This window comes from Podarcis raffonei, chromosome 12 (assembly GCF_027172205.1).
Source record: "Podarcis raffonei isolate rPodRaf1 chromosome 12, rPodRaf1.pri, whole genome shotgun sequence".
Classification (NCBI taxonomy): domain Eukaryota; kingdom Metazoa; phylum Chordata; class Lepidosauria; order Squamata; family Lacertidae; genus Podarcis; species Podarcis raffonei.
The window spans coordinates 25,335,970-25,358,950 of NC_070613.1; the positions used below are offsets into that span (position 1 = coordinate 25,335,970).

The following is a 22,981-nucleotide window of genomic DNA, read 5'->3' on the forward strand; positions in this document are numbered from 1 at the left end:
AGAGAAGAGCTCTTAACCCCATTACCTTCCAATGAGCCCATGGGGTGGTATTCGACACATTGATCCCGTCAGCACAAAGACTTGAGGCTGTGCAACAGAACTTCTGTTTTCTCACATTATCTGTTTTTAATTGAAAACCTCAGGAAACTTTTTTTTAAAAAAGAGCTCTAAATGAAATATAAACTACTGTATGTTTCGCTCCATAGGGCGCACCGGACCATAGGGCGCACCTAGTTTTTAGGGGGGGAATAAAGGGGGGGAATTAACACCCCCCCCCCAGGCGCGGGGCTGGGGCGGGGGAAGCCTGAGCTTCCCGACCCCAGCCCCCAGAACAGGTTCAGGAGCGGCGGCAAGATTGCGGCGGGAGTTCCCGCGGGCTCCGAAGGCTTGCGGATAGCAGCCTGAAGCCCAGGGAGTTGGCGCTGCGCTCCCTGGGCTGCAGGCTGCTATCCACAAGCCTTCGGAGCCCGCGGGAACTCCCGCCGCGCTCAGAAGGCTTGCGGATAACTGCCTGAAGCCTGCATTCGCTCCATAGGACGCACATACATTTCCCCTTCATTTTTGGAGGGGGAAAAGTGCGTCCTATAAAGCGAAAAATACGGTAATGATAAAGTAACACTTTCCATCAGTAGATGTCATTTTAGTTCCGGTTAAAGTAAATACAGCTCTGCGTCTCTCTCTGTTGTTGTTTTTTATACCCCCTGCCATCATTAAATTATCGACGTATTGGTCCGATTTCAATTTTCATGAACAACAGATTGGCTTGCCAAGCGTGCTTCAGGTTTGTCCAGAACAACTTTGTCTTGCACCAACTACAGGTCAGAAGCTGGCCAAAAAACAACAACAACCCTACCTTTGCCATTTGTCACATGTAAGCGGGTGCCTGTTCCTTATCTCCTGTTAGTCAGATGTGAGGATTCTGCAAACTGGACTCCTTTGGCGCAGAACCTTGAATGTTGCCTGTGGTGCATTGAGTCAAAGCGAGTTTGGATATCAGCTCAATTCCACTTGCCCACCACTTGGGAGTTTTTGCATGTTTCAACATACATGTGACTAGCAACAGAATTGGGAGCTAACCCCCAGACATACCAGCAGGGGGGTTGCAAGAAATGGAGGGGTGACTATACCTACTGTACAAGATGTGTACCAAATGATGGGATCACATTCTAAGCACAGCACGCTTTCATAGGTAACCTTGATGCAAATGCCACTAATGATTTTTTTTCTCATATTGCCAGAAAGGATTTGATGTGTTCAATGCACTAGACTTGATGGAAAACAAAACATTCCTGGAAAAACTGAAGTTTGGTATCGGAGACGGCAACTTGCAGTATTACTTGTATAACTGGAGGTGTCCTGGCATGGACTCTGAAAAGGTAACACATTTCACAGAGGCTCAGTTGTCTATAGTGATTTGAATTACCCAGATGCCCTGTGACTTTGCTTTTTTGTAACTTGTGGCAGGGGAGGCTAACCTGTGGCTCACCAGATGTCACTAGACTACATGTAAAATCATCCCTAACCATTGGCCATGCTGGCTGGGGCTGATGGGAGTTAAGAGTCCAGCAACATCTGGAGGGCCAGAAATCAGCAACAAGTGTGTCTGACAAAGCCCGTTCTAGCACTAAGTCATAAAACAGGTGGGGAACTGGATCCGTCACTCCCCATGGACCGCCTCCCTGTTACTCACCTGATGTCAGCTGATTGACACCTGCGTTCAAAGAGGATCACTTTAACCACTGATCAGATGGGGTGCATTTACAGCTACCTCCTTTAAGGGCCAGCTCCCAGTGCCAATCACCTGATGCCTTTAAAGGGGCATACTCCATCAGTACAAATCAGTTTGTATTGAAACCCAAGGGAGAACTCCCTAGTGCAGCCAATCCCCATGGGTCTCCCTGCCAGTGCTGATCAGCTGATTGGTGCTGACAGGGATTTCCGCTTGCAAAGGAACCAATAGGAGCTCCCGGTGGTTTCTTTGTAGCCACATCCATACCTGCCCGACAGGTGGGGTGGGGCAGGCAATAATGGTTTCTAAAGAACTGTCTCCTGGGCCAACTTGGCACCTGTGCTGGGCCTAATGAAGCCAATGGGCTGGAGATTTCCTTACCAATGTTTTTATTTGTTACCCTTACCTGCACTAACAAACCTGCTGTTGTCTTTCTAGGTCGGTCTTGTATTACAATAATGAGGAAGGACACTTGTATTTATAGTTCTCGGAAGTAATCATCTGGGCTGATGGAAGCTCTTGGATCGGCACCGTTCAAGAGGAGAGAAGCACAAAGGCTGGTGAACTTAAAAATAATCCTTTGAACCTTGGGGCCACGCGGAGGGGAAGTGAGGAAAACCATGCCTGACCAATCCTTCACACCTTCAGCTCAGCTCGGACCAGAGAGAGAAAAAGCTCATGAACCTTTTACTGTTTTGTCGATGAAACGAAATAAAAGCACATTTCTTTTAATTTCCAACGCTTAGCTCGCATCTTGATGGAAAAGGGTTCTCTCTTTTTCCCCCTTCCCTTCCCCTGCGTAAAAGACTGTTTTTTGTACAACCAACTCGATTGCAGTGGTGGAATAGAGTACAAATTCTTTACTGTTAATGTGACTGAACTGCTGCATTTCTATTTATTAAGTGGTGGTAGTGTACATTTATCAATGTAACAAAATGAAGGAGCCGATTTTGAGTGTTTCTGCTTATTTTCCATCACGTGGATGTCATCGTCGGAAGGAGGAAATCCTTGGGGAGTATTATGACTGTCTGTTAGGAAACATGGAGAACCTTGGATGTATTTTGTAACTGTGGAGTGGTACGGGAAATGCGCTGGTCTTGGACTAGTGCATTTGTTTCTCCATAAGCAATGCTGCCAAATCAATAAAATAAAAAAAATTACAGATTTGTACTTCGATCTTCAGTAGATCACTGACTTGACTTCAAGAGTATTGCACTGTTTAGTGCGGGTGTTTATATGTTGCCTGAATTATATATTACTCTATTAATCTTGCAGCTATGAAAAAGGAAAACCTTTCGGGGTTTCTTTCGGTGGCAGAGTTATGAGCAGCCTGTACATAAAAAACTTAAGAATTTTAGTACTGTTATCAAGATGTTACGACTGAATGTGTTCAAGGCTTTTGCAAAATTGCACATATTCCTTTTGTCTACTTGTTGTTTTTTTTAAAAAAGGGGGGGTGGAATGTCCATTTTAAACAAAAAGTATGTTTGTGTAAATAAGTAAAATTTGCTTATAGTAGCAGTAGTATATCCTGGATTTTGGAACAAAGGATTTCTCTGTCCCTTGTGCTTATTATAAGCAAATGTTCAGAACCCTGCTAGTACCTTTTTTGGTTGTTACCAGCCTTAACTAATATGCCATAATGTGTCTCTTTCTATTTCCCACCCACCCTTGTTCTTTAATTCTAATAATGGCAACCAGCCTAAAAAAAAAAAAAGCAAAGGCCATGCATAGACATTGCTTGCTTGAAACGAAGGTATTTCCCAAGCTAGACTCCCCCCAGATTGATTTCTCAGTGAGTTGGTATAGGTAGAACGGCTTTTGTAAATGAGTCCACGCTTCTCTAAGCTTTCAATTTAATGCACCATGATTCAATTAAAGGTGAAGATGTTCAGTAGTGATCTGGATAAGTTTACATGACTGGTTAAATAAGTGTGGGGGGGGACACATTAAAATAGCACTGAATAGCTGAAATTAGTGTGGAAGTAGGAGTGAGGAAAGCCTCAGAACTACGCAAGACTTCATAAGATTAATAACCCTTCGTTTTTCTCCTTCACTAGACAACTAAGAGCAATCTTCCCAATTATTATCCAATAAATTGCTGGAGCCAAGCAGGTCTGGTCAGTGCTTGGATGAGTGACCACCAGGGAACCACCTAGGTTTCCATGGCAGAGGAAAGGCAGAATAGAAATGTAATAAAATTACAACAAATTAAATATTTGTGCTGGAAAGGTAAGAAAGCAAAGCACAGTTGGTGTAGACATGTGGTGATTTCGCCTTTCCATAGCCCTTTAAGCACAAACTACTGCAAGCACAAAGTTTTGCACCTGACTAAATAGGTAATAATTTAGCTACACATCCTATATCCAGTTCTTGCTGCTGCTGCTGCCTCCTTACTGTCCCTACAACTTGCCTGTTTTCAGTATTAATATATTAATAGCAGCTGATTGAAACAAGTTTCCTCTGAGCAGCCATTTTAAGTTGCACCCCCGTTTTAGCTGTTTAGGGGCATTTTTAGTTTTTAGATTCAATAGCATGCTGTTAAACTGAACGTGGCAAGGCTGTAACTTCTGTTTAGGAAATCTGCATTGTGGGATCTGCAAGATCAGTTGTGACCTGCATCCCAAAATCCAAATCTGAAGTGCTTTTCTTCTTGCAGATATTTGGGCTGATTGACATGCTAAAGAAAATACTCAACTCTTAAAGTCCAAATGCACCTGGGGTCAGTTCTGCATGCATTATTTGACCAAATGCAAGTGTTCAAAGGATAACATTGTGCTATCAAATTTGCAGATGTTTTGTGATTCCAGCATCTTAAAGAGATTACTAGCTATTGAATCTATCAGCACAGATGGATGTTTGAATAAACGTTATCACTTCCATACTATTTTGTTTTGAATTACATTTAATCCAGAAAAAGGCTTTGTTCCAAGCACTTTTAGATTTTCTGAAATGACATGTGTCCAGTACCAAGCTATTAGCTTGAATATCTTCCAACAAATATGAATTTTGTAATGTTGGTATATATTCTTAACTGCAAGCCTAGTTAATGCTACATAGCTTTTACTAGCTACACACACACACACACACACACACACACACACAGGCAAATAAGAAATGTGGGAACAAGCCAATATAATTGATTACTTTGAAATGCGCTTTTTAGTTTTGGGAAGCTTCCTTCGCTTGTTTGGATTGGGTACTATTTTTTTAACCTTGAGTGCTTGCAGGGCTGTAGCAGGAGAGGCAAGCTTGCTGCGATCTGCTCTTTTCCGCTTGTGGTTGGGAGAGCGCTCTTCCGGGTCTGACTCTGTGCCCTCACCCACCTGCAAGTTCGCCGGATGAGCATCTTCAGTGGCCAGCAAACGTTCTGTTCCGTGCTGAATCCAGGGCACATCCAAATGTGGTATTCGCGGGATAATGGTTTTGGCTACCTCTGCAAAAGCATCCGTGTCCTTTTTAAATCCCAGGGCTAGGATGGACGTTAACCCGAGGACCGGTGCGAGGCTTTCACTGAGACGTGGGACCTGGCCGGCTGGAGTGGCCCGGCTTGCGCAGAGCAGAATAAGGTGAGACGTTAGCATAGCAGGTTTGGCAGACTTGCACACAAGCACCAGAAGCAACTCATTTTTTTCCAGCGCTCTTGTTACTTCATTGATCCCGATAGCGAGTTGGTTCCTGATTTGCAAGTTTGTCCACCCATGTGCTTTAGCATCTCCAGAGCAATTCTCGTCTTGAAGTCTGCTGGTCTGGTCATCGCATTGTTCTTTCTCCTGCTTCTTTCCAGAAGAGGGTTTCTTCCTTCTCCGAGTCTCTACCTTTTCTAACCCAGTCTGTTTCATAACATCTCCTAAGGCTTCCAATATGTAGTGCATGTCTGCTCCATCCACAGGGCTCCACTGCAGAGTATACGGGTTGCTCAAAGATGTCTTTACAGTCATTTGCTTTGATTTACGGGCTGACGATCCCTTTGCTGCCTGAAGGGACATCTTTGATGCTCTTGGTATGGTTTGCCAACCTGAGCTGCGAATGAAAAAGCAGCAAAAAATTATGCAAACTAAACCAGAGATATACACAACATCTATAGGCATGCATCCCCCATCCCAACACATTCTTGCTTCTTTAATATATATTTTTCTAACATATTTGGCACTGCTAGGTTCTTCTAGCCTTGAAAATGCAAATTAAACTGGTCATTTGCACAAAGCATGGTTGCTTATATCCAGCGCTACATGCTTAGCCATACAAAAAGGGGAGTCTGCAAAAATTTGCAACCAGGATCTAAAAGTTGTAAGCGACAAATGCGTTTCCATATTTTGGAAATAATAGTTGATATACTAGAACAATGAAAAGTCTAGGAGGAAAAGCTAGTATCGTTTAGAAGGACATTTAAATCCTAAATTTTAAAAAGAGTTTTCCTAGAGAAATCTCAGAAATGTGTCTTTCCACTGGGCTCTCTGATCTGTGAATTCAGTTCGATTTCTGCATTTCATGAGATCTCTGCATATAGGCTACAATCTGCCAGGAGGGGGTTCCCTGGACTAGCCCCATTCAAATGAATGAAAACAACAAAACACTACCCTGGACTCTGCCAACGATGTGCACTATCTAGTCAAGTTCAATATTTAAGCTTCCCTTGTCTCTCTCAAGAAGACATGTCACAACCCATCTGTATATCTGACTCCTGTCTCAATGCATCAGTGCAACATCTCTCGGTGTTAAACCATGTCTGTTCTATCATCAACTTTACTTATTTAAACCCTGCTTTTTTCTCCCCAGAAGCAGGACTTACAGCAGCTGACAAAAATTAAAACAAACATAGGTAAAACAGGAGGCTAAAAACATATAAAGGATAATAGATAAAAAGTAACGAGAATACCAAAACAGTAGATTTAGGAAGGCTGCTTATTTGCTCAACATCTGTCGCTTGCACTTGAGATAGAGGCTGCAAGGCAAACTCTGGTTGCACGACTCCTACACTAAATAGGGGGCTGCACTAGTTCAAGGAGTGGACAGAAAAGGGGTCAGCAAAATTTTTCAGCAGGCGGTTGGTTCACTGTCCCTCACACCTTGTGGGAGGCTGGACTATATTTGGGGGGTGGGGAATGAACGAATTCCTATGCCCCACAAATAACCCAGAGGTGCATTTTAAATAAAAGGACACATGTAAAAACATGCTGATTCCCGGACCGTCCGCGGGCTGGATTTAGAAGGCGATTAGGCCGGATCCGGCCCCCAGGCCTTAGTTTGCCTACCCATGAATTAGTATCTACTGGGAGGTCGCTGGGTAATTTGCAATAGCTTATCAATAACTTCTGACTCCTAATTTTTCAGCAGCAGAAACATAATGGCTTTCCCCACAGAAAATATGTTGCTGAACTGCGGAAAGCTAACCAGGAGTGGACTTTTTTATGCAAAAAGATCTTCGTTCGGATTAGGAACGGAAAACAGAAGTCTAGACTCAGAATACGGTGCCGCGCACCCTGCTCTTTATTCCTTTCCCTGATAGGCAGATCTACCGACACTGAAATCTTGAGCACTAAATCACTTCCGAGGATCTAAAATTCAAGACTACTTCGGGTTGCACCTGAGATGAGCATCTTTGAAAGCTTCCTTTGCGTAAAAGGAAAAAAAGCACCTCTCCGCAAGTTAAACAAAAACGAAGCCCAACCTTCCCTGTTAAAGAGACGTGCTCAATCCCGGCCTGCTCTCTGCTCCGGCAGCTGGAAGCATTCGGAAACGTTGCTACCACCTCTGGCCGCTGCACGTGTAGACTTGGCCATAACCCGCCCCCGTCTCCATCCCCACGTGGCAACAACCCACCAAAACAGCAGACGGCAGGACTCCTTCCGACCCTCGTGGGCGTCCGCTCTCAGGCTCCTCTCCGGCGGCCGAGCGCGCTGCGGCCCCGGCTTCCTTCCCGCGGCCTCCAAAACCTTCCAGAGTGCGCGGAGGGAAGCGGAAGAGCCCGGCTCGCCTGGCTCAGGACCGCCCTCCTTCCAGGCGGAGCTTGCGCCCGGAAAGCCAGGCACAAGGCGGGCGCGCAAGCCGCGGTTTGCCCCTGCGGCGGCCGCCAGAGGGCGCTGCGAGCACAGTCTTCGTGTAGGTTTCGTGCGAGCTGAAGCCCGACGGGAGCTTCGCTGTGCTCGACGGGGCTTTACTCCGAGGATAAGGTCACGCCTTTCTGCCGTACTAGTTCCTGGCTGAGCGTTCCCTTGGACTCCCCACAACCCAACACATAGGGGAAGGGGGCCCTGGCGCCCTCTAAGCCATGGGTAGGCAAACTAAGGCCCGGGGGCCGGATCCGGCCCAATCGCCTTCTAAATCCGGCCCGCGGACGGTCAGGGAATCCGCTCGTTTTTACATGAGTAGAATGTGTGCTTTTATTTAAAATGCACCTCTGGGGTATTTGTGGGGCAGAGGAATTTGTTCATTCCCCCTCCCAAAAGAACCCAACGAAGTCCGGTACCCCACAAGGTCTGAGGGACAGTGGACCGGCCCTCTGCGGGAAAAACTTGCTGACCCCTGCTGTAAGCGTTGCTGGAGTCCAGCTTCCATCAGCCCCGGCAAGCATCGTCAGAGACGATGGGGCTGGAGTCATAGAAGAATTGTAGTTGGGACCCTGAGGGTCATCTAGTAGTCCAACCCTGCAGTGCAGGAATATGCAGCTGTCCCATACAGGGATTGAGCTTGTAACCGTGGTGTTATCAGCTCTATCCAAGTCCAGCGATATCTGGCCAGGCATGGAATGCCCACCAGTCCACAATATCAACCAAGAGACCTTCCCACCGTTTACCTCCAGCTGGCAGAGGTTCCTGTGCTACACAGAGAGAGAGAGTATACAGTCATACCTCAGGTTGAAGTAGCTTCTGGTTGAGCGTTTTCAGGTTACGCTCCACGGCGACCTGGAAGTAACAGAACATGTTACTTCCGGGTTTTGCCGCTCGCGCATGCACACTCAAAATGACGTTATGCGTGGAAGCGGCAAATCGCAGGCGCGGGTTGCGTTCAATTCAGGTTGTGAATGGGGCTCCGGAAAGGATCCCATTCGCATCCAGAGGTACCACTGTATATATAAATGCAGATCTGGGTAGTTCAACAGGTACAGCTTTCTCCTTTGGTAAGCAAATTGAAAATACTGTAGTGGAATACCTGCTTGCTATTCTGCTGTTAGAGACAAAGGACAGGAGTCCTACTGAAGGAGAGAAGTAACAGTTCTTAGATTTCTATTAAATAAAACCCAGCAGCGTACGATCTAAGAGGGCCACCAAGTCCTTATTCAAAAATAGGAAATGGGTCTTATAACACTTTAAAGCATGGGCAGCTGCCCCCCCATCAAGTAAAACAATAGAAATACTCTGAACTAACTAACCGATCACATTGGTTCTTCCCCCTCTAACAAAAGTCCTGCCCCCCCCTAACAAAAATCCTGGTTACACCCATGCTTTAAAGGCTGACAGCTGTATGGTGGCATAAGTCCTATTTCATCTGCCAAATTACTGAATGAATAAAGTTGAATCAACTTTATTGTTTAAAGCCTATAAATACAACAAAAAGTCACTTTGAGATAGTCTGAACAGACGTGCACGCGCGCACACACACACACACACACACCAAAAACAAAACTGTTGCTCCCCCACGTAAACCACATATTACCCTCCTACAATAAACTTTAAAATACATTAAACATTGCTAACTTAATGATTTAATGTGTGGCAAGACCAAGTGGGGGTGGGGAGAGAGCTCCTCTTCAAACCTGTACAATCTGTTAGCACAATGACACCCATTTAGCAGGTATAGGCAAACTCGGCCCTCCAAATGTTTTGGGACTACAACTCCCATCATCCCTGACCACTGGTCCTGTTAGCTAGGGATGATGGGAGTTGTAGTCCCAAAACATCTGGAGGGCCCGAGTTTGCCTATGCCTGCCCATTTAGGATCAATGATGTAATGCAAGTGTGCATGATGCATCAGCTCTAATGCGCAGGAACGAACTAGCACTGCATGAAATAAACACTAGATGGCACTAAATGAGTGATAAGTACAATGGGATGCACATTGTGACCATTCTCGCTTCAGTGCATTCCAAGGGCATGGCAGAAATTCAATGTACTGTATTTCTGTGCAAAACCTTTGTTGGCTGACATACAACATAGAAATAAACTGTAACATAATATTCAGAAGGAAGCAAAACATTCCAGTGATCAAAGTCTTTTCTTTCAGTTTACTTTGTTCCCATTTTAAACTGCAAATGCAAGAGGCCTGCTTTAAATTGCATTTGGGGGAGGGGAGGTTTGACACATAGAAAGGCAAGGATTAGTGTCGGACTGCTGCAACAAGTTTGTTTATTTTTTTTAAAGTTTTGGCGTAAGCTGAAGTTTGAGACATTAAGCGGAGAGATCCCTTGCACATTGGAGGAGGACGGCTTCCTTGGAGTTGGGAGGTCACAGGGCTCTGGGAAAAAAATGAGGTAATTTGCATGAGGTGATGATGACATGCCTTTCTCCTCTCTGGTGTACAGAGCAAAGTTAAATTGCAACTTGAAATGCAGCAGGGGGAAGCAACCCTGCAGTGTTTTAAACTGCCAGTATGCGTATAGCCTAAATTTCCAATATGCATTTGAACCCCTCCTCAAAATACTGACAAGTTTCTGCTGGCAGCCAATGAGTCGCTGACTAACAATTCCATTCTGTTTTCTTGCCTCTCCTTGCTGTTAGATTTTGCCCACATTAACACCATACATATAAAGCACTATTATTATTATTATTATTATTATTATTATTATTATTATTATTATTGCTTAATAATTAATAATGCTTTATTGGTTTAACAAAACAGAAAACCAAATCAAATCAAACTATATATAGCAATTAACAAAAAAATTGCTTACGTACCCAAAAGAAAGATACAGAATTAATTTCATCCTTTACTAATTCTAATGTGACTTCTGGTCCGTCCCCCCCCCGTGGTTCCTAAGTTCCCTTTCACTACACACTTAATTTTATCTCTTCTAGATTCTCTATCATTTTTGTTCTGTAACAATCTCCTGTTTTCAAGCAGAAACTCAATCCAAGCCTGCCAATGAATTGGTAATATTACAATGTTCTTTTAAGTAATCTCTATAAATATTCCACTCTCTGTTGAATATTTGATCTGTATGGTCTCAGAATCTTGCTAGTTCAGCATATTCTAACATTTTACTTTGCCAGTCTAACTTTGTGGGCACAGAGTCCCCTTTCCATATTTTAGCAGTAACGACCCTAGCTGCTACTACCACATATATAAATATTTTCCTTAATCTTTTTGGGATTTCATTATTCATTATGCCTAGTAGGAAGGCTTCAGGCTTCTTTGGGAAGGTGCATTTAAACATTTTTTTAATTTCATTGTAAATTGTTTCCTAGAAACCCTTGATTTTCTTACAGTTCCACCACATGTGGATCATGGTGCCTTCCACCTCCCTGCATCTCCCAAACATCTGCAACAGATGTTTGATCTAGTATTATACATCTTGGCGAATTTTACAGGTGTTAAATACCATCTGTAGAGCATCTTCATGCAGTTCTCCTTTGAGTCATAGCATGCTGTGAACTTGAGGTCCTCCCTCCACAGCCTCTCCCATGATTCCATCTGGATGTTGTAGCCAAAGTCTCCAGCCCACTGCGCCATAACACATTTCACTTCCTCCTCCTTGACCTCCCAGTCAAGAAGGAGCTTATACATATTAGAGAGTGTTTTCTTATTTGTGCTTATTAAGTCTTTTTCTAATTTTGAAATTCCGTGGAGAGTCCTTTCTGTTTATCCTTTTGACATGTTTCATTTATCTGAAAAGCACTATCAACCACTTTTAAAAGTCATGACTTGTTATTATTACTATTTAGTAAATCTGTATACAGTGGTACCTCAGGTTAAGTACTTAATTCGTACCGGAGGTCTGTTCTTAACCTTAAACTGTTCTTAACCTGAAGCACCACTTTAGCTAATGGGGCCTCCTGCTGCTGCCACGCCACCGGAGCCCAATTTCTGTTCTTATCCTGAAGCAAAGTTCTTAACCTGAAGCACTATTTCTGGGTTAGCTGTAACCTGAAGCATATGTAACCTGAGGTACCACTGTACTACCCTTCATCCATAGAGCTCAGGACAGTTTTCCTAAAGTATCCTGGGATTTGAAAGTTTGCAAAGGGTGCCAAGAGTTGTTAGGAGACCATTATTCCCCTCACAGAGCTAGAATACACAGAGCTGTTTAACAACCATTCCTTTTTCTTACCAGGGAACTCTGGGAATTGCAGCTCTGAGGGAAATAGGGAACTCCTAACAACTCCCAGCAGTCGTAATAGTGTTTTTATTTATATCCTGGTTTTTAAACCAACAGATACGCAACACAGCTTACAAGGCTTATAAACATATGCAATAAAACGAACCATAGACTAAAACGTACAGTGTGACAGACGGCGAAACAATAAATCAGCAATAAACAAAAGGCAGCTGAAAAATAAGTCAACCTAATTGGAAGACAATAATAACATGGGGAAATAAAAAAATTCTTAAGCAACCACCTTGAGGCGATAAAAAAGGGGACCCAGAGGCTTTCTGCAGGGAAAGTATTCGGCAGGCATGCAGCTGAGGAGAGCTGCAGTCTAACAACATCCGGAGGAGAGCAGATCCCCAAACCCCATCGTCAGAAGCAATGGTACACTGCAACATTTTGTTGAAGCTCAGCCCATTGCGAATGGGTCTGCAGCTAGCAGCGTTCGGCGCTCGCGCGCGCTGCTCACCACTGCCCCCTAGCGACTCGACGGGGCTGCCGCCGCAAAGCCCAGCCGCCAGTCACCAAAGCGCGCTGCCTCTCCGCAGCTGGTCTGGTTTCCAAGACGGCGAGGCTACAGCAGCAGCATCACCTACTTGGCTCACTTTTCGGGAGCTCGCGCCTCTGGTGCGACGTCACAGTGCCTTCTTGTCCAATGGGGACGCTTGGGCCGACGGCATTATAAATAAGGGCTGCGAGAGGGAGCTGCGGCTTCATTCCGGACGGGGGCGGGACTTTGCTGAGAGCTCAGGAGCCGTCGCAGGTTGTGCACCATGACTCTGGAGGTAAGGGAACCTCGAGAGAAGGAGCGCGGCGGGGGGGGGGGGGAGCCGGCCGGCGCCTGAAGCAGCGGCGTGAGCGCAGCTTCTGGAGGGACCTGGACTGCGCCGAGAGTGGAACTTGGGGAGGAGTAGCGGGGGAGGGCTGCTGGTCCCCAGGTTTTGCAGCAGTATCCGGCGAGTGACCTCCTGTGCTGTGCAGGATAGGCTGCTGGGTTCGGTTCGATCCAATCCAGCGAAGCTATTCTTAGGCAAATCCTATGCCTGCACCGTGCAATCCTATACCTGGAAGGATTGAGTCTCATTGAACTCAATAGAACTTATTTTTGAACAGACATGTATAGAATTGCTGTGTAATACTCTTTTAAAAAAGTGTGACTTGAGTTTCCCTATTTGATTATTTCCTACACCTTTTGGTTGGAAGAGAATTCCCCCCTCCCAGCTGTTTGGCTCAGGGGTCAGCACTGCAGTGATCAACTAGACCCCCCCTCCCCCCCAAGTCACCATAACACTGCACCTCATGTTGAAGTATGTAGGTGCAGAATTGAGGAGGTAGAACTTTAAAACCTGGACAGTTATAGCCGTACATTTGCAGCTCCTCCAGCTAGTACAGTGGTACCTCAGGTTACAAACGCTTCAGGTTACAGACGCTTCAAGTTACAGACTCCGCTATCTCAGAAATAGTACCTCGGGTTAAGAACTTTGCTACAGAATGAGAACAGAAATCGCGTGGTGGCAGCGGGAAGCCTCATTAGCTAAAGTGGTACATCGGGTTAAGAACAGTTTCAGGTTAAGAATGGATCTCCAGAATGAATTAAGTTCTTAACCCGAGGTACCACTGTACTGATTCATGAAGCATAATGTGATGAAACGAGTCCCTCCACCCCCACCCAACCACACAAATGGGAGTTGCAATCCATTTACTGTTGAAACCATAAACTTGGGCAAGTTCCCGTGCACGGTTGCAGAAGATCTGTGGAATTGCTTGGGGACAAGGCAGGGACCTACCTGCCTGATGGACTGGTTTGGGGTTTCAGCTTTAGAGAATTATATGGGAGCAGTGGAGAGACTTGTCTTTCAGGATTTGGGACACTTTGAAGACTGCTTGCCTTTAGGTGCTCTGCATGTTCATTTTTTGTGCATGTGCTAGCTAGTCTCCACTCCGAGTTAAGTGTGACTGCACAAACACTTACGGCTTCCTCCATCGGAGTATTTATGGCTGGGGACCAGCAAAGTTTGAGGACTGCAACACTCCACTTGCATGCTAGGATCGGAAGCCGCAGCCTCTCCTCTTTCTGATGTGCAGACCTCAGCTCTTTCCTACTTATTCTGCTGGGCCAGCATTAGCATCATGCAGAGAAAGGCTAGGATGAGCTAAAGTGATGCAACTGGTGAAGGCAGATTCAGCAGCATCATAATCCCTTCCCCAGAAGTACTCAAACTCTGCACACAGCAGCTCTGCTTAACTGCCTGGATTTTGGCTGAATCTTTCACAAGGGGGATTTGAGGACTACAGATGATTGTTGTGTAACATGCAGTGTTTGTGACTCTCTGCACACATGCAAGCCACAGCCCCCCGCTCCAATTTAAATGAATGGCTGCTAGCTTGTTTCTTATAATGCCATCTAGATGTAGAAATGTAATAAAGCAACGGGCAATTTAGAATTAAAAACTGTATACAAAAGTGATTAGCATCCAGTTAGAATACAATAGTTTTTCCACATCAATTGCAACAGTAAATAGATTTTAAGATTTTGTTGTTTCTCTAATAATATTTGTATGTCACCTTTGTGTTTAACGGGGTCCCCCCCCAATAAATGTATTTCGCCCAAAGTGCATGGCCATGTAGGGGTTTTCTTCTCTGTTTTGGCATTCCAGAAAGGATGCTGCAGCATGGAGACAGTCGGTCACAACCTATTTTAGACATATAGGCAATTCTATATTGTGCAATCAAGCTATGCCTTCTGGGTGAGCTGTAATACGCTATTTGCAAAAGAGCTCACAAGGTGATTACAGAATATTTAGGGATAACTAATGAGATTACATATTTGTGAAGGTTTTTTTATGTTTCAGTGCCCCTGTAACAATACAGAGCAAGTGCATAAGTGACTTTAACGCAAACAATCCTGAATATAGTTTATCAGATAATTTCAAAGCGCCCCCACTAAGAAGTATTAGATTTTATGTTCTTAACTAGAGGGGGGATTTACTGGGATTCCTTCTTTCTACAAAGCCATTGCCACCCTGGTTGGTATCCTTTAAAAAGCACAGGTAGGTCTGCATGCTGAAAAGGACGTCAGGGTTACATTGCACAAGAGCCCCCCCCCCCATGCTATGCCCCTGGCAGACCACGTTTGAGTTGACAGTGCAGTCCTATGAGTAGTGCAGTCCCAGTAATCAATGGGGTCATCCTAAGTATACAGTATAGCATTGCAGCCAAAGGGTACTTTTAAAAGCATTGATTTAGGCCAGTGGTTCTAAAACTTTTCCCCTCTAGGCCACACTTTCAGAATAATAATAAAAAATTGATAAGAAAAGAAACTGGAAAAGAAATACATTGGAAAACAAAAAGAAGCACTCCTAGCAGTGCTTGATTTTGAAAATATACCCATATTCTGCAAATAAGAAAAAAATATTTTGATACTATATTATCTTATACTATACTACACTGAAATTTTAAAATGTTTCTTTGATTGTCCTTTAATCTTCCCACCACACTTGACATCTCCTCCTGTAACACCAGTATGGGACCCCATGCCCTGTTAAGGCCACTGATTTAGGCTGTGTATAAATCATTGGTTTTAAAGTGCATTCTCTGGCCCCTGGAAAAATCACTAGAACTAATTTACGCCTCACAGGCCTACAACATGAAGCACTCTTTAAAAACTACAGTTCCAATTATTCTTTAGGGAGGGGAAATGTCTTTTAAATGTATGATGTGCATGCTGGGGGTGGGCAGGCTGCTCAAAGTATATAAAAAACAACTACTGGACTAACTTAAGCACTTAGGAATAAGTGTGTTTCTTTGGCTCCTTACTGTTGCTTGAAAAACAGCTCCTGGTGATCAAGTTTGTAATAATCCTATTGGCTATTCGTATTCTCTGGAACTGGATAAAGGTAAAGGGACCCCTGACCATTAGGTCCAGTCGTGACCGACTCTGGGGTTGCGGCGCTCATCTCGCTGTATTGGCCGAGGGAGCCGGCGTACAGCTTCCGGGTCATGTGGCCAGCATGACTAAGCCGCTTCTGGCAAATCAGAGCTGGGCACAGAAACGCCGTTTACCTTCCAGCCAGAGCGGTACCTATTTATCTACTTGCACTTTGACGTGCTTTCGAACTGCTAGGTTGGCAGGAGCAGGGACCGAGCAATGGGAGCTCACCCCGTTGCGGGGATTCGAACTGGTGACCTTCTGATCGGCAAGTCCTAGGCTCTGTGGTTTAACCCACAGCGCTACCCGCATCCCTCTGGAACTGGACAGTTCACCATAATTTTGTGGCAAGCTTTTTATGGCTAGGTGTAGTTAAATCTACTATTCTAATATTAATAGAAGCATGTGGGAAGAAAGAATAGTGAGAATTAATCAACAGAAGGGTGGGAAACCAACTCTGAATTTGTAACGGTATTTGTATCAGTGGGTCTAAAATAGGATAGCATGAATGAATGAATGGATACTATGGTTACACATAGTGGACACAGTAATGAATGGGTGCCCTGTTATAACTGCTCTGTAATGGAACACAGTAGCTCATTGTTTAATTTCAGTGAAGTTTATAGTTGTTTCATCTAATGAATGTTTGTTGGGGGGAGAGGTTATGGGATTAAGAGTCCGGATTTTAGTGCTGGCTGTCTGCCTATTTGGAAAGTTTCATACTGAATTATTTGTTTCTTTGCAGTACAGTATTTTACTTTCTGATAGGAGAGACAGGTTCCTTATGACACCTTTGTTAAAATAGTCACAATGCTTAACCTGACCTTTATTTCTCATAACAGACATTAGAGCACTTGTGAGGAAAGAGCCCGATTGATTTGCCACAGGCTGGCATGCAGTTCTGGCAGGATCATTGTGTCATGAGCTTTGCGCAAAATACGCATCCTACTGCTCATGCATATAACTGCAGGTCTGCCTGGAGATTTCACAGTGCTAATCAAATAAATAACTTAGCAATGTAGCCATCGGGGCATAGGTAATGCATGTCAGTTGTTGGCAAAGAAGGGTCAATACAAGAGCTGTACTACGTATAGTGGAGCAGTATCTCCTTTCCTGCATCACTGTAATGCGTCTCTTGTGACTTAGAATCATAGCAAAGGCAGATGAGAGAATGATTGACACTGACTCAAGGTTACCCTGAAGTAGCAGAATAAAAAGATGCTGGGCATGTCTTGCTTTTTGTAAAATTAGCTCTGCTCTAAAGGGGAAAGGAGATTGCTAAACCATGTGGACTCTAGACTAGCATCTTTATTTTTAAGGGGTTTTTGTGTGGGAAAAGTGGCCAATGTGTTATATAAATGAATATGTAAAACTAGTCAAGTTCGTCATTTAGAATTCTTGAAACATGATCTGTGATTCTTGGAGACTGACAAAGAGAACTGAAAAACAGCCTTTCCAGTCCCATACATTTCTCTTTTTAAAAACATCACTGTCTGTTGTAGGAGCCAATTCACAAAAATGTACACCCGCTCTATCCTTGAGTTACTAGATTCACTTATTCAGAGCTTCCTGCTCTTGGGAGCTGTCATTAGTGCAAATATCAAAGCCACACACCTCGTCTTGAGAGGATTAGGGTGGAAGAAGTTGTTTGCAGCCAAAAACCATTCTCTCCCACCACCCATGGGAAGGAAACCTTTTTCTATAAAAAATAATATTCAACTTGGGATAACTGTCTTTTTTCAGCTCAAAGACAGAGGAACTTGGGTTGTTGATTGCGTGCAGTATGTGGTTCCATCACTAGTGTGGTTATATGACAATGCAAGCTGACTGAGCATGCCCTTTATGGAGAAACAGGGGAGCAGAACTTTATCTGAACTTATCTGTGTTTCACATGTAATGTAGTTCTGACCTCAGTGTAGTCGAAAATCAGTAGAGCTGACAGAATATTGAACAGATGGCAGCCATGAAGCCCAAAATGAGGCCTTTTGGCAAGCTCATGGGTAGGCAAACTAAGGCCTGGGGGCCAGATCTGGCCCAATCGCCTTCTAAACCCGGCCCATGGACGGTCTGGGAATCAGCATGTTTTTGCATGAGTAGAATGTGTCCTTTTATTTAAAATGCATCTCTGGGTTATTTGTGGGGCCTGCCTGGTGTTTTTACATGAGTAGAATGTGTGCTCTTATTTATTTCTGGGTTATTTGTGGTGCATAGGAATTTGTTCATCCCACCACCCCCAAATTATGGTCTGGCCCTCCACAAGGTGTGAGGGACAGTGGCCCCCTGCTAAAAAAAGTTTGCTGACCCCTGGGCAAGCTGCTAGCTCACCCTAGCCCGCCTGACAGAAATCTTAGGATAAAATGAGCATAAACCTGCTTTGTGGTGGAACACTGTGATACTGATATGGAAATAATAAAACCCCATGCCTTTTACTCGAAAATAAACTTGAGTAAGTAATTCCAGTCTATAAACATGCTTTAAAATTTGTGAGCCAAATTAGCCCCTTGCTGATCATTAAAGTGTTACAGAGAAATAAACCTGCATTAAGGCTGCCATTTTATACCGCCTTCCTGGGAGCAGGTCCATTGGGACTTTTGAACCAACGTGCATAGGACTGAGAAGTAAGTGGTCTTAAATATTGGTCCTATTGCAGTCGAGCATATTCTGGCCTGGTAGTATAATGTGACGTTCTTGTAGCCATGTCAGACTGATAAAACTGGCTTACTTCAAATGAAACCTTATACCCAAGAATAGAAAAATACCAAGGCAAACAAAAACAACCCAACTTGCTGAGAGAGCTGATATTGAACAGAGCTGGAAAGATGCCCAGTGTCTTCCGTATCTGCATTGCAGCTTACACAGAGAAAGAGAGTGAGATTCAAGCGATGCTACAACTTGACTGCATGCAACTTGACTTGTTGCATGGGAAGCTTCTTAGCATAACTCGCTGGTAGAGCATTTGTCTTGTGTTTCAGAAGGTCTCAAGTTTGAACTGGCATGACCAGGTGGGGCTCAGAGAGACTCCTCCCTGAAGCATCACACTCCTTGGAAGCAATATATGGCTGTTTTAAGTGAAATTCCTATATTATTATTTTTGCCTCTCTTCAGGCCGACTTCAACACCGTGGCAGAAAAAGTAAAAAAACTAAAGACCAAACCAACTGATGATGAACTAAAAGAACTGTATGGACTCTACAAGCAGTCGACCGTGGGAAATATTAATATTGGTAACTTTGTACATACCTACATGTCTATATATTCATTTCAAAGATACTTTGCGTGGGTTTTTATTGAAACTTAGTTGTTGTCTTTTGGCAGAGTGTCCTGGGATGCTGGATTTGAAAGGCAAAGCAAAATGGGAAGCATGGAACCAGAAGAAAGGTGATGGATTTATTACAGTTCTATATTATTCTGATTCAAAATAATGTCATGGGAAAATAACAAATAAGGCATAGTAATAAAGCTGATTTTTCCCCCTTTACAGGTATGTCAAAAGAAGATGCCATGAAAGCTTACATTTCTAAAGCAAATGAGATGATAGAGAAATATGGACTGTAGATTTTCTTTGGACAATTAGTTCAAAGGCAAGGGCACTACTCATTTTCAGACTGATGTGAACATCAGTATTTGCAATAAACTTTTTTTCTTCTTTGGACATGGCTTGTTTGGATCCTCTTTAAGCTAGTAATATTCATGGTTTTGGCTACTTAAATATTCACAGCAATCTTCTCCTTGCCCATGTCAATATAAAAGTTTGCACTCACGCGGTAGAAAAAAAATAATTCAACAACTTTGGGAACGGCAGTGATGTTAGGCTATTATAATACATCTGATTAGTTCTACTTACAGGAAATACTGGTAGCACGGAAATACTGGTAGCACTTCTGTTCCAACTAGTGACACCAGAGATGGGGAACCTGTAGTGCAACTCCCATCAGCCCTGTCAGTGCTAGCAGGGATAGGAGCTGTCTTGCACTGATGGACCGTTTCAGATGCATAAGGTTTTGAAATCATGTATTTACACCTACACACCCATTGCAAAAGAAACACAAAACCACACACAAACTTCTCAAATGTGATAAGTTGCTTCTGGTTGCATGCAATTTTCTTGCCCGAAAATCAATTTACCTATTAATTATCCGAAACACTTTCTTCTTTAAAAGAACAAAATATTCCAATTAACAGGCAAAAATTAATAAAAAAGTCTGATTGCAATCAAAACGTATTTGCAACTTATGACAAAGTCCTTAAAATGTGATCATATCTGCTTCCGCAGATTTCATCACACCAGATTATCAACCGCTGTTACATCTTGAGATTTAGGAGGATATATTTGAGTTTTGGGAGAAGCATGTGGAGTCATACCCAGACAGGCCTCCATTGGCCTCATGTACATGACTGAACAATGTCTAATTAGAACAAGGATCAATTAAGGCCCAATGCCTTTATGCTACCTCATTTCACTGCAGCTTTAGAGTCTTAAATTTTTGGACATACATTTATTTTGCTGAGGAGGTTGCTGACTAATGATTCTGAACACGTAGTGGTGGGAGGGAACTAGAATGCTCTTTGCGTGTTCTGGGTGGGGTAAATCATTGAAGAAGGCTGCTGCTGATGGTGATATTTATCTGCCACCCATCTGGCTGGGTTATCCCAGCCGAGTGCCTTGGAACTTCTCGCCATGTAGGAAGTGGGACATGCTGAACTACTTCAGTGGACTAGCCAGTTCTTGAAATCTCAGTGTTTTTTTTCATGAGCTGTAACTGTTTGGGATAAAATGGAAATGGTTAGCCTGGACCTCTGCCAGAGGAACAAAAAAATATCCAAAGGAACGACTGACATAATTCCAGATAAATTGCAAGAGGTTCAAGTTTATGTAAGCCCTTCAGAAACAACATAGCAATACAAATATGCAACAAATTGCAGTGAGCTGTTCCCATCCTTCCAAGCTTGGTTCTGAACTAAACTGCTATAACACCCTGCTTATTTCTTTGGCCACAGTGAACATTATTCTACAGTTCAGGAATCTCTTTAAGTGAACGTGTTCTTACATCTACTGAACAAAGGATTCAATTGTCTCAACACTTGCTTTCCTCTCCAAGTTTAGTTTACAAGTTTGGAAAGAAATTGGATGTGACTTGCACAACAAATTCAATAGAGCCATTCAGGGACCTACTCTATATTCATGATAATGTGCCCATTTGATGCCTGGTTGGTCTTTTTCCTTGAAAAGGGTCTGGAAACTCCAGTTGCCAGTACAACACGATAGCCATGGGAATTGCTTTACTCAGTAATTGGATGCTGTTTCATTGTTACAAAACCATTTAATGTTTCAAAATTAATAATTTTTGCCCTTTGCACAGGACAGAAAATTGCAGTTCACTGTTTTGTAAGAAGCTTGAGAATTTTCCCATGTAAAAGGTCTTCAAGTGAATTGGTCTTGCTGTTTATGGATTGTAAAAGGGGGAAGAACCCTAAAATATATTTCTGCTTTCTAATATGTTTCTTCTGGCCTACCTAATGATATCTACCTAAATTTCTGCAGTGAATTGTACTTCTAATCTGAGAAACACTTACCCACCTGCTATTGAATTGTCCCTTTTGTCTCACCATGTGCAATATGAGGACCTTCACTGCCACTTGAAAGCAGACAAATAAACCATTAAATAACACTGGGCTTTCAGGGCAGATGAATCTTTTCCTTTCTTTAAAAACAAACAAACCAATTGATGTTTTCATTTAAAATAAAATTCACTGAGTCTTTCAGAAGAGCCACTTCTATTTCAGATCTTCAATTTAGGTATTACCTGGTGTAATAATAGCAGTATTGATAATCTACATTAGCAGTTACATTCCCAGGCTGGGCAAAAATCCTCACTGGCCAGGCCCATGATGTCATCACCTTAAGGGCTGCAGTGAACATCAGCACCTGCAAAGAAAACTCTGGTAAATATACCATTGCTACTGCCTGGGAGAGGACGCGGGTGGCGCTGTGGGTTAAACCACAGAGCCTAGGACTTGCCAATCAGAAGGTTGGCGGTTTGAATCCCTCTGATGGGGTGAGCTCCAGTTGTTCGGTCCCTGCTCCTGCCAACCTAGCAGTTCCAAAGCATGTCAATAGGTACGGTGTTTCCGTGCAAAGCTCTGGTTCGCCAGAAGCGGCTTAGTCATGCTGGCCACATGACCCGGAAGCTGTACGCCGGCTCCCTTGGCCAATAAAGCGAGATGAGCACCGCAACCCCAGAGTCGGCCACAACTGGACCTAATGGGCAGGGGTCCCTTTACCTTTACTGCCTGGGAGAGAAGTTCATTAGTAGCAAGGTTGCATCTGTGAGTCCTTTTTTTGATGGGCAGCAAGGCTGTGCAGCAGCAACTGGTCACACTGCTAGGGCCATTTGTAACTCAAGTTTTTCTGAATGTTTAAAGGCTCCCTTAAATATGGTTAAAGACTTCACCCCCCCCCCCCAAATGAGGCTATTGGGAGTGTGATGTCATAACAGTACTGATAGCAGGAGATGGTATTCAGCAGGTAGGTCTCTCTTAGCCCAATACAGCAATATTGCAACCCAACTACAAAAGCAACATAAATCTGACTCCACACCTTGCTTTTGAATATATATATATTCATTTCTATTTTTTCTCTCTCGTTCTCTTGAACGCTCAGAATTTAAAAGTCACTAATTTAGGTTGCAAGTTCAGCATTCTACAATATCAGTTATGCTCTTTCTGGCTATCGCAAGCAGGTTAATGGAGTCACAAATACTCATCCAACTCGCTGGGCAAAACATCCTGATTTATTTATAGTGCAATAAATGATGTCCACTGTTGCAGCTATGACCAACAGACAGAACTTGGAAGTTCAGAAACTGCCAATACACACGCTTTTGCTTTTTAAAGTAGGCAAAGAAGTCAAATGCAGAGGATGGTTTGAAAGAAAACAACTACATCTTTTAGACAAACTAAACATAGTATAAGATTCTGCTGAAACTCTGGTAAGGACAAAGGATTTCAAAGTACAGTAC

General features: G+C 43.6%; 3 protein-coding genes across 8 annotated transcripts in view; 2 read left to right on the forward strand and 1 right to left on the reverse strand.

Moving 5' to 3' along the window:
* Nucleotides 1–2,899, forward strand: part of NMT2 (N-myristoyltransferase 2) — a 32,456-nt gene extending 29,557 nt beyond the window's left edge. For all 3 annotated transcript variants that reach the window (XM_053409577.1, XM_053409578.1, XM_053409579.1), the window contains exons 11-12: nt 1,239–1,376; nt 2,168–2,899. In XM_053409577.1, the coding sequence (XP_053265552.1) occupies nt 1,239–1,376; nt 2,168–2,188 (159 nt within the window). In that variant the 3' untranslated portion in view covers nt 2,189–2,899. The remainder of the gene's footprint in view (nt 1–1,238; nt 1,377–2,167) is intronic.
* A 1,945-nt stretch (nt 2,900–4,844) lies between these two features.
* RPP38 (ribonuclease P/MRP subunit p38) lies at nt 4,845–12,416 on the reverse strand. Of its 4 annotated transcripts, none has more exons than XM_053409583.1 (2): nt 12,286–12,416; nt 4,845–5,752 (listed from the first exon to the last, which is right to left on the reverse strand). In XM_053409583.1, exon 2 carries the CDS (start codon nt 5,716–5,718, stop codon nt 4,873–4,875), a length of 846 nt encoding a protein of 281 aa, XP_053265558.1. In that variant the 5' UTR covers nt 5,719–5,752; nt 12,286–12,416; the 3' UTR covers nt 4,845–4,872. The 4 variants fall into 4 exon arrangements, with proteins under 4 accessions (XP_053265558.1, XP_053265555.1, XP_053265556.1 ...); XM_053409580.1 differs by lacking the exon at nt 12,286–12,416 and adding an exon at nt 7,553–7,724; XM_053409581.1 differs by lacking the exon at nt 12,286–12,416 and adding an exon at nt 7,401–7,503.
* A 237-nt stretch (nt 12,417–12,653) lies between these two features.
* ACBD7 (acyl-CoA binding domain containing 7) lies at nt 12,654–19,618 on the forward strand. The gene is made up of 4 exons (XM_053409584.1): nt 12,654–12,820; nt 19,069–19,186; nt 19,278–19,340; nt 19,444–19,618. Exons 1-4 carry the CDS (start codon nt 12,809–12,811, stop codon nt 19,515–19,517), a joined length of 267 nt encoding a protein of 88 aa, XP_053265559.1. The 5' UTR covers nt 12,654–12,808; the 3' UTR covers nt 19,518–19,618.
* The last annotated feature ends 3,363 nt before the right edge of the window (nt 19,619–22,981 follow it).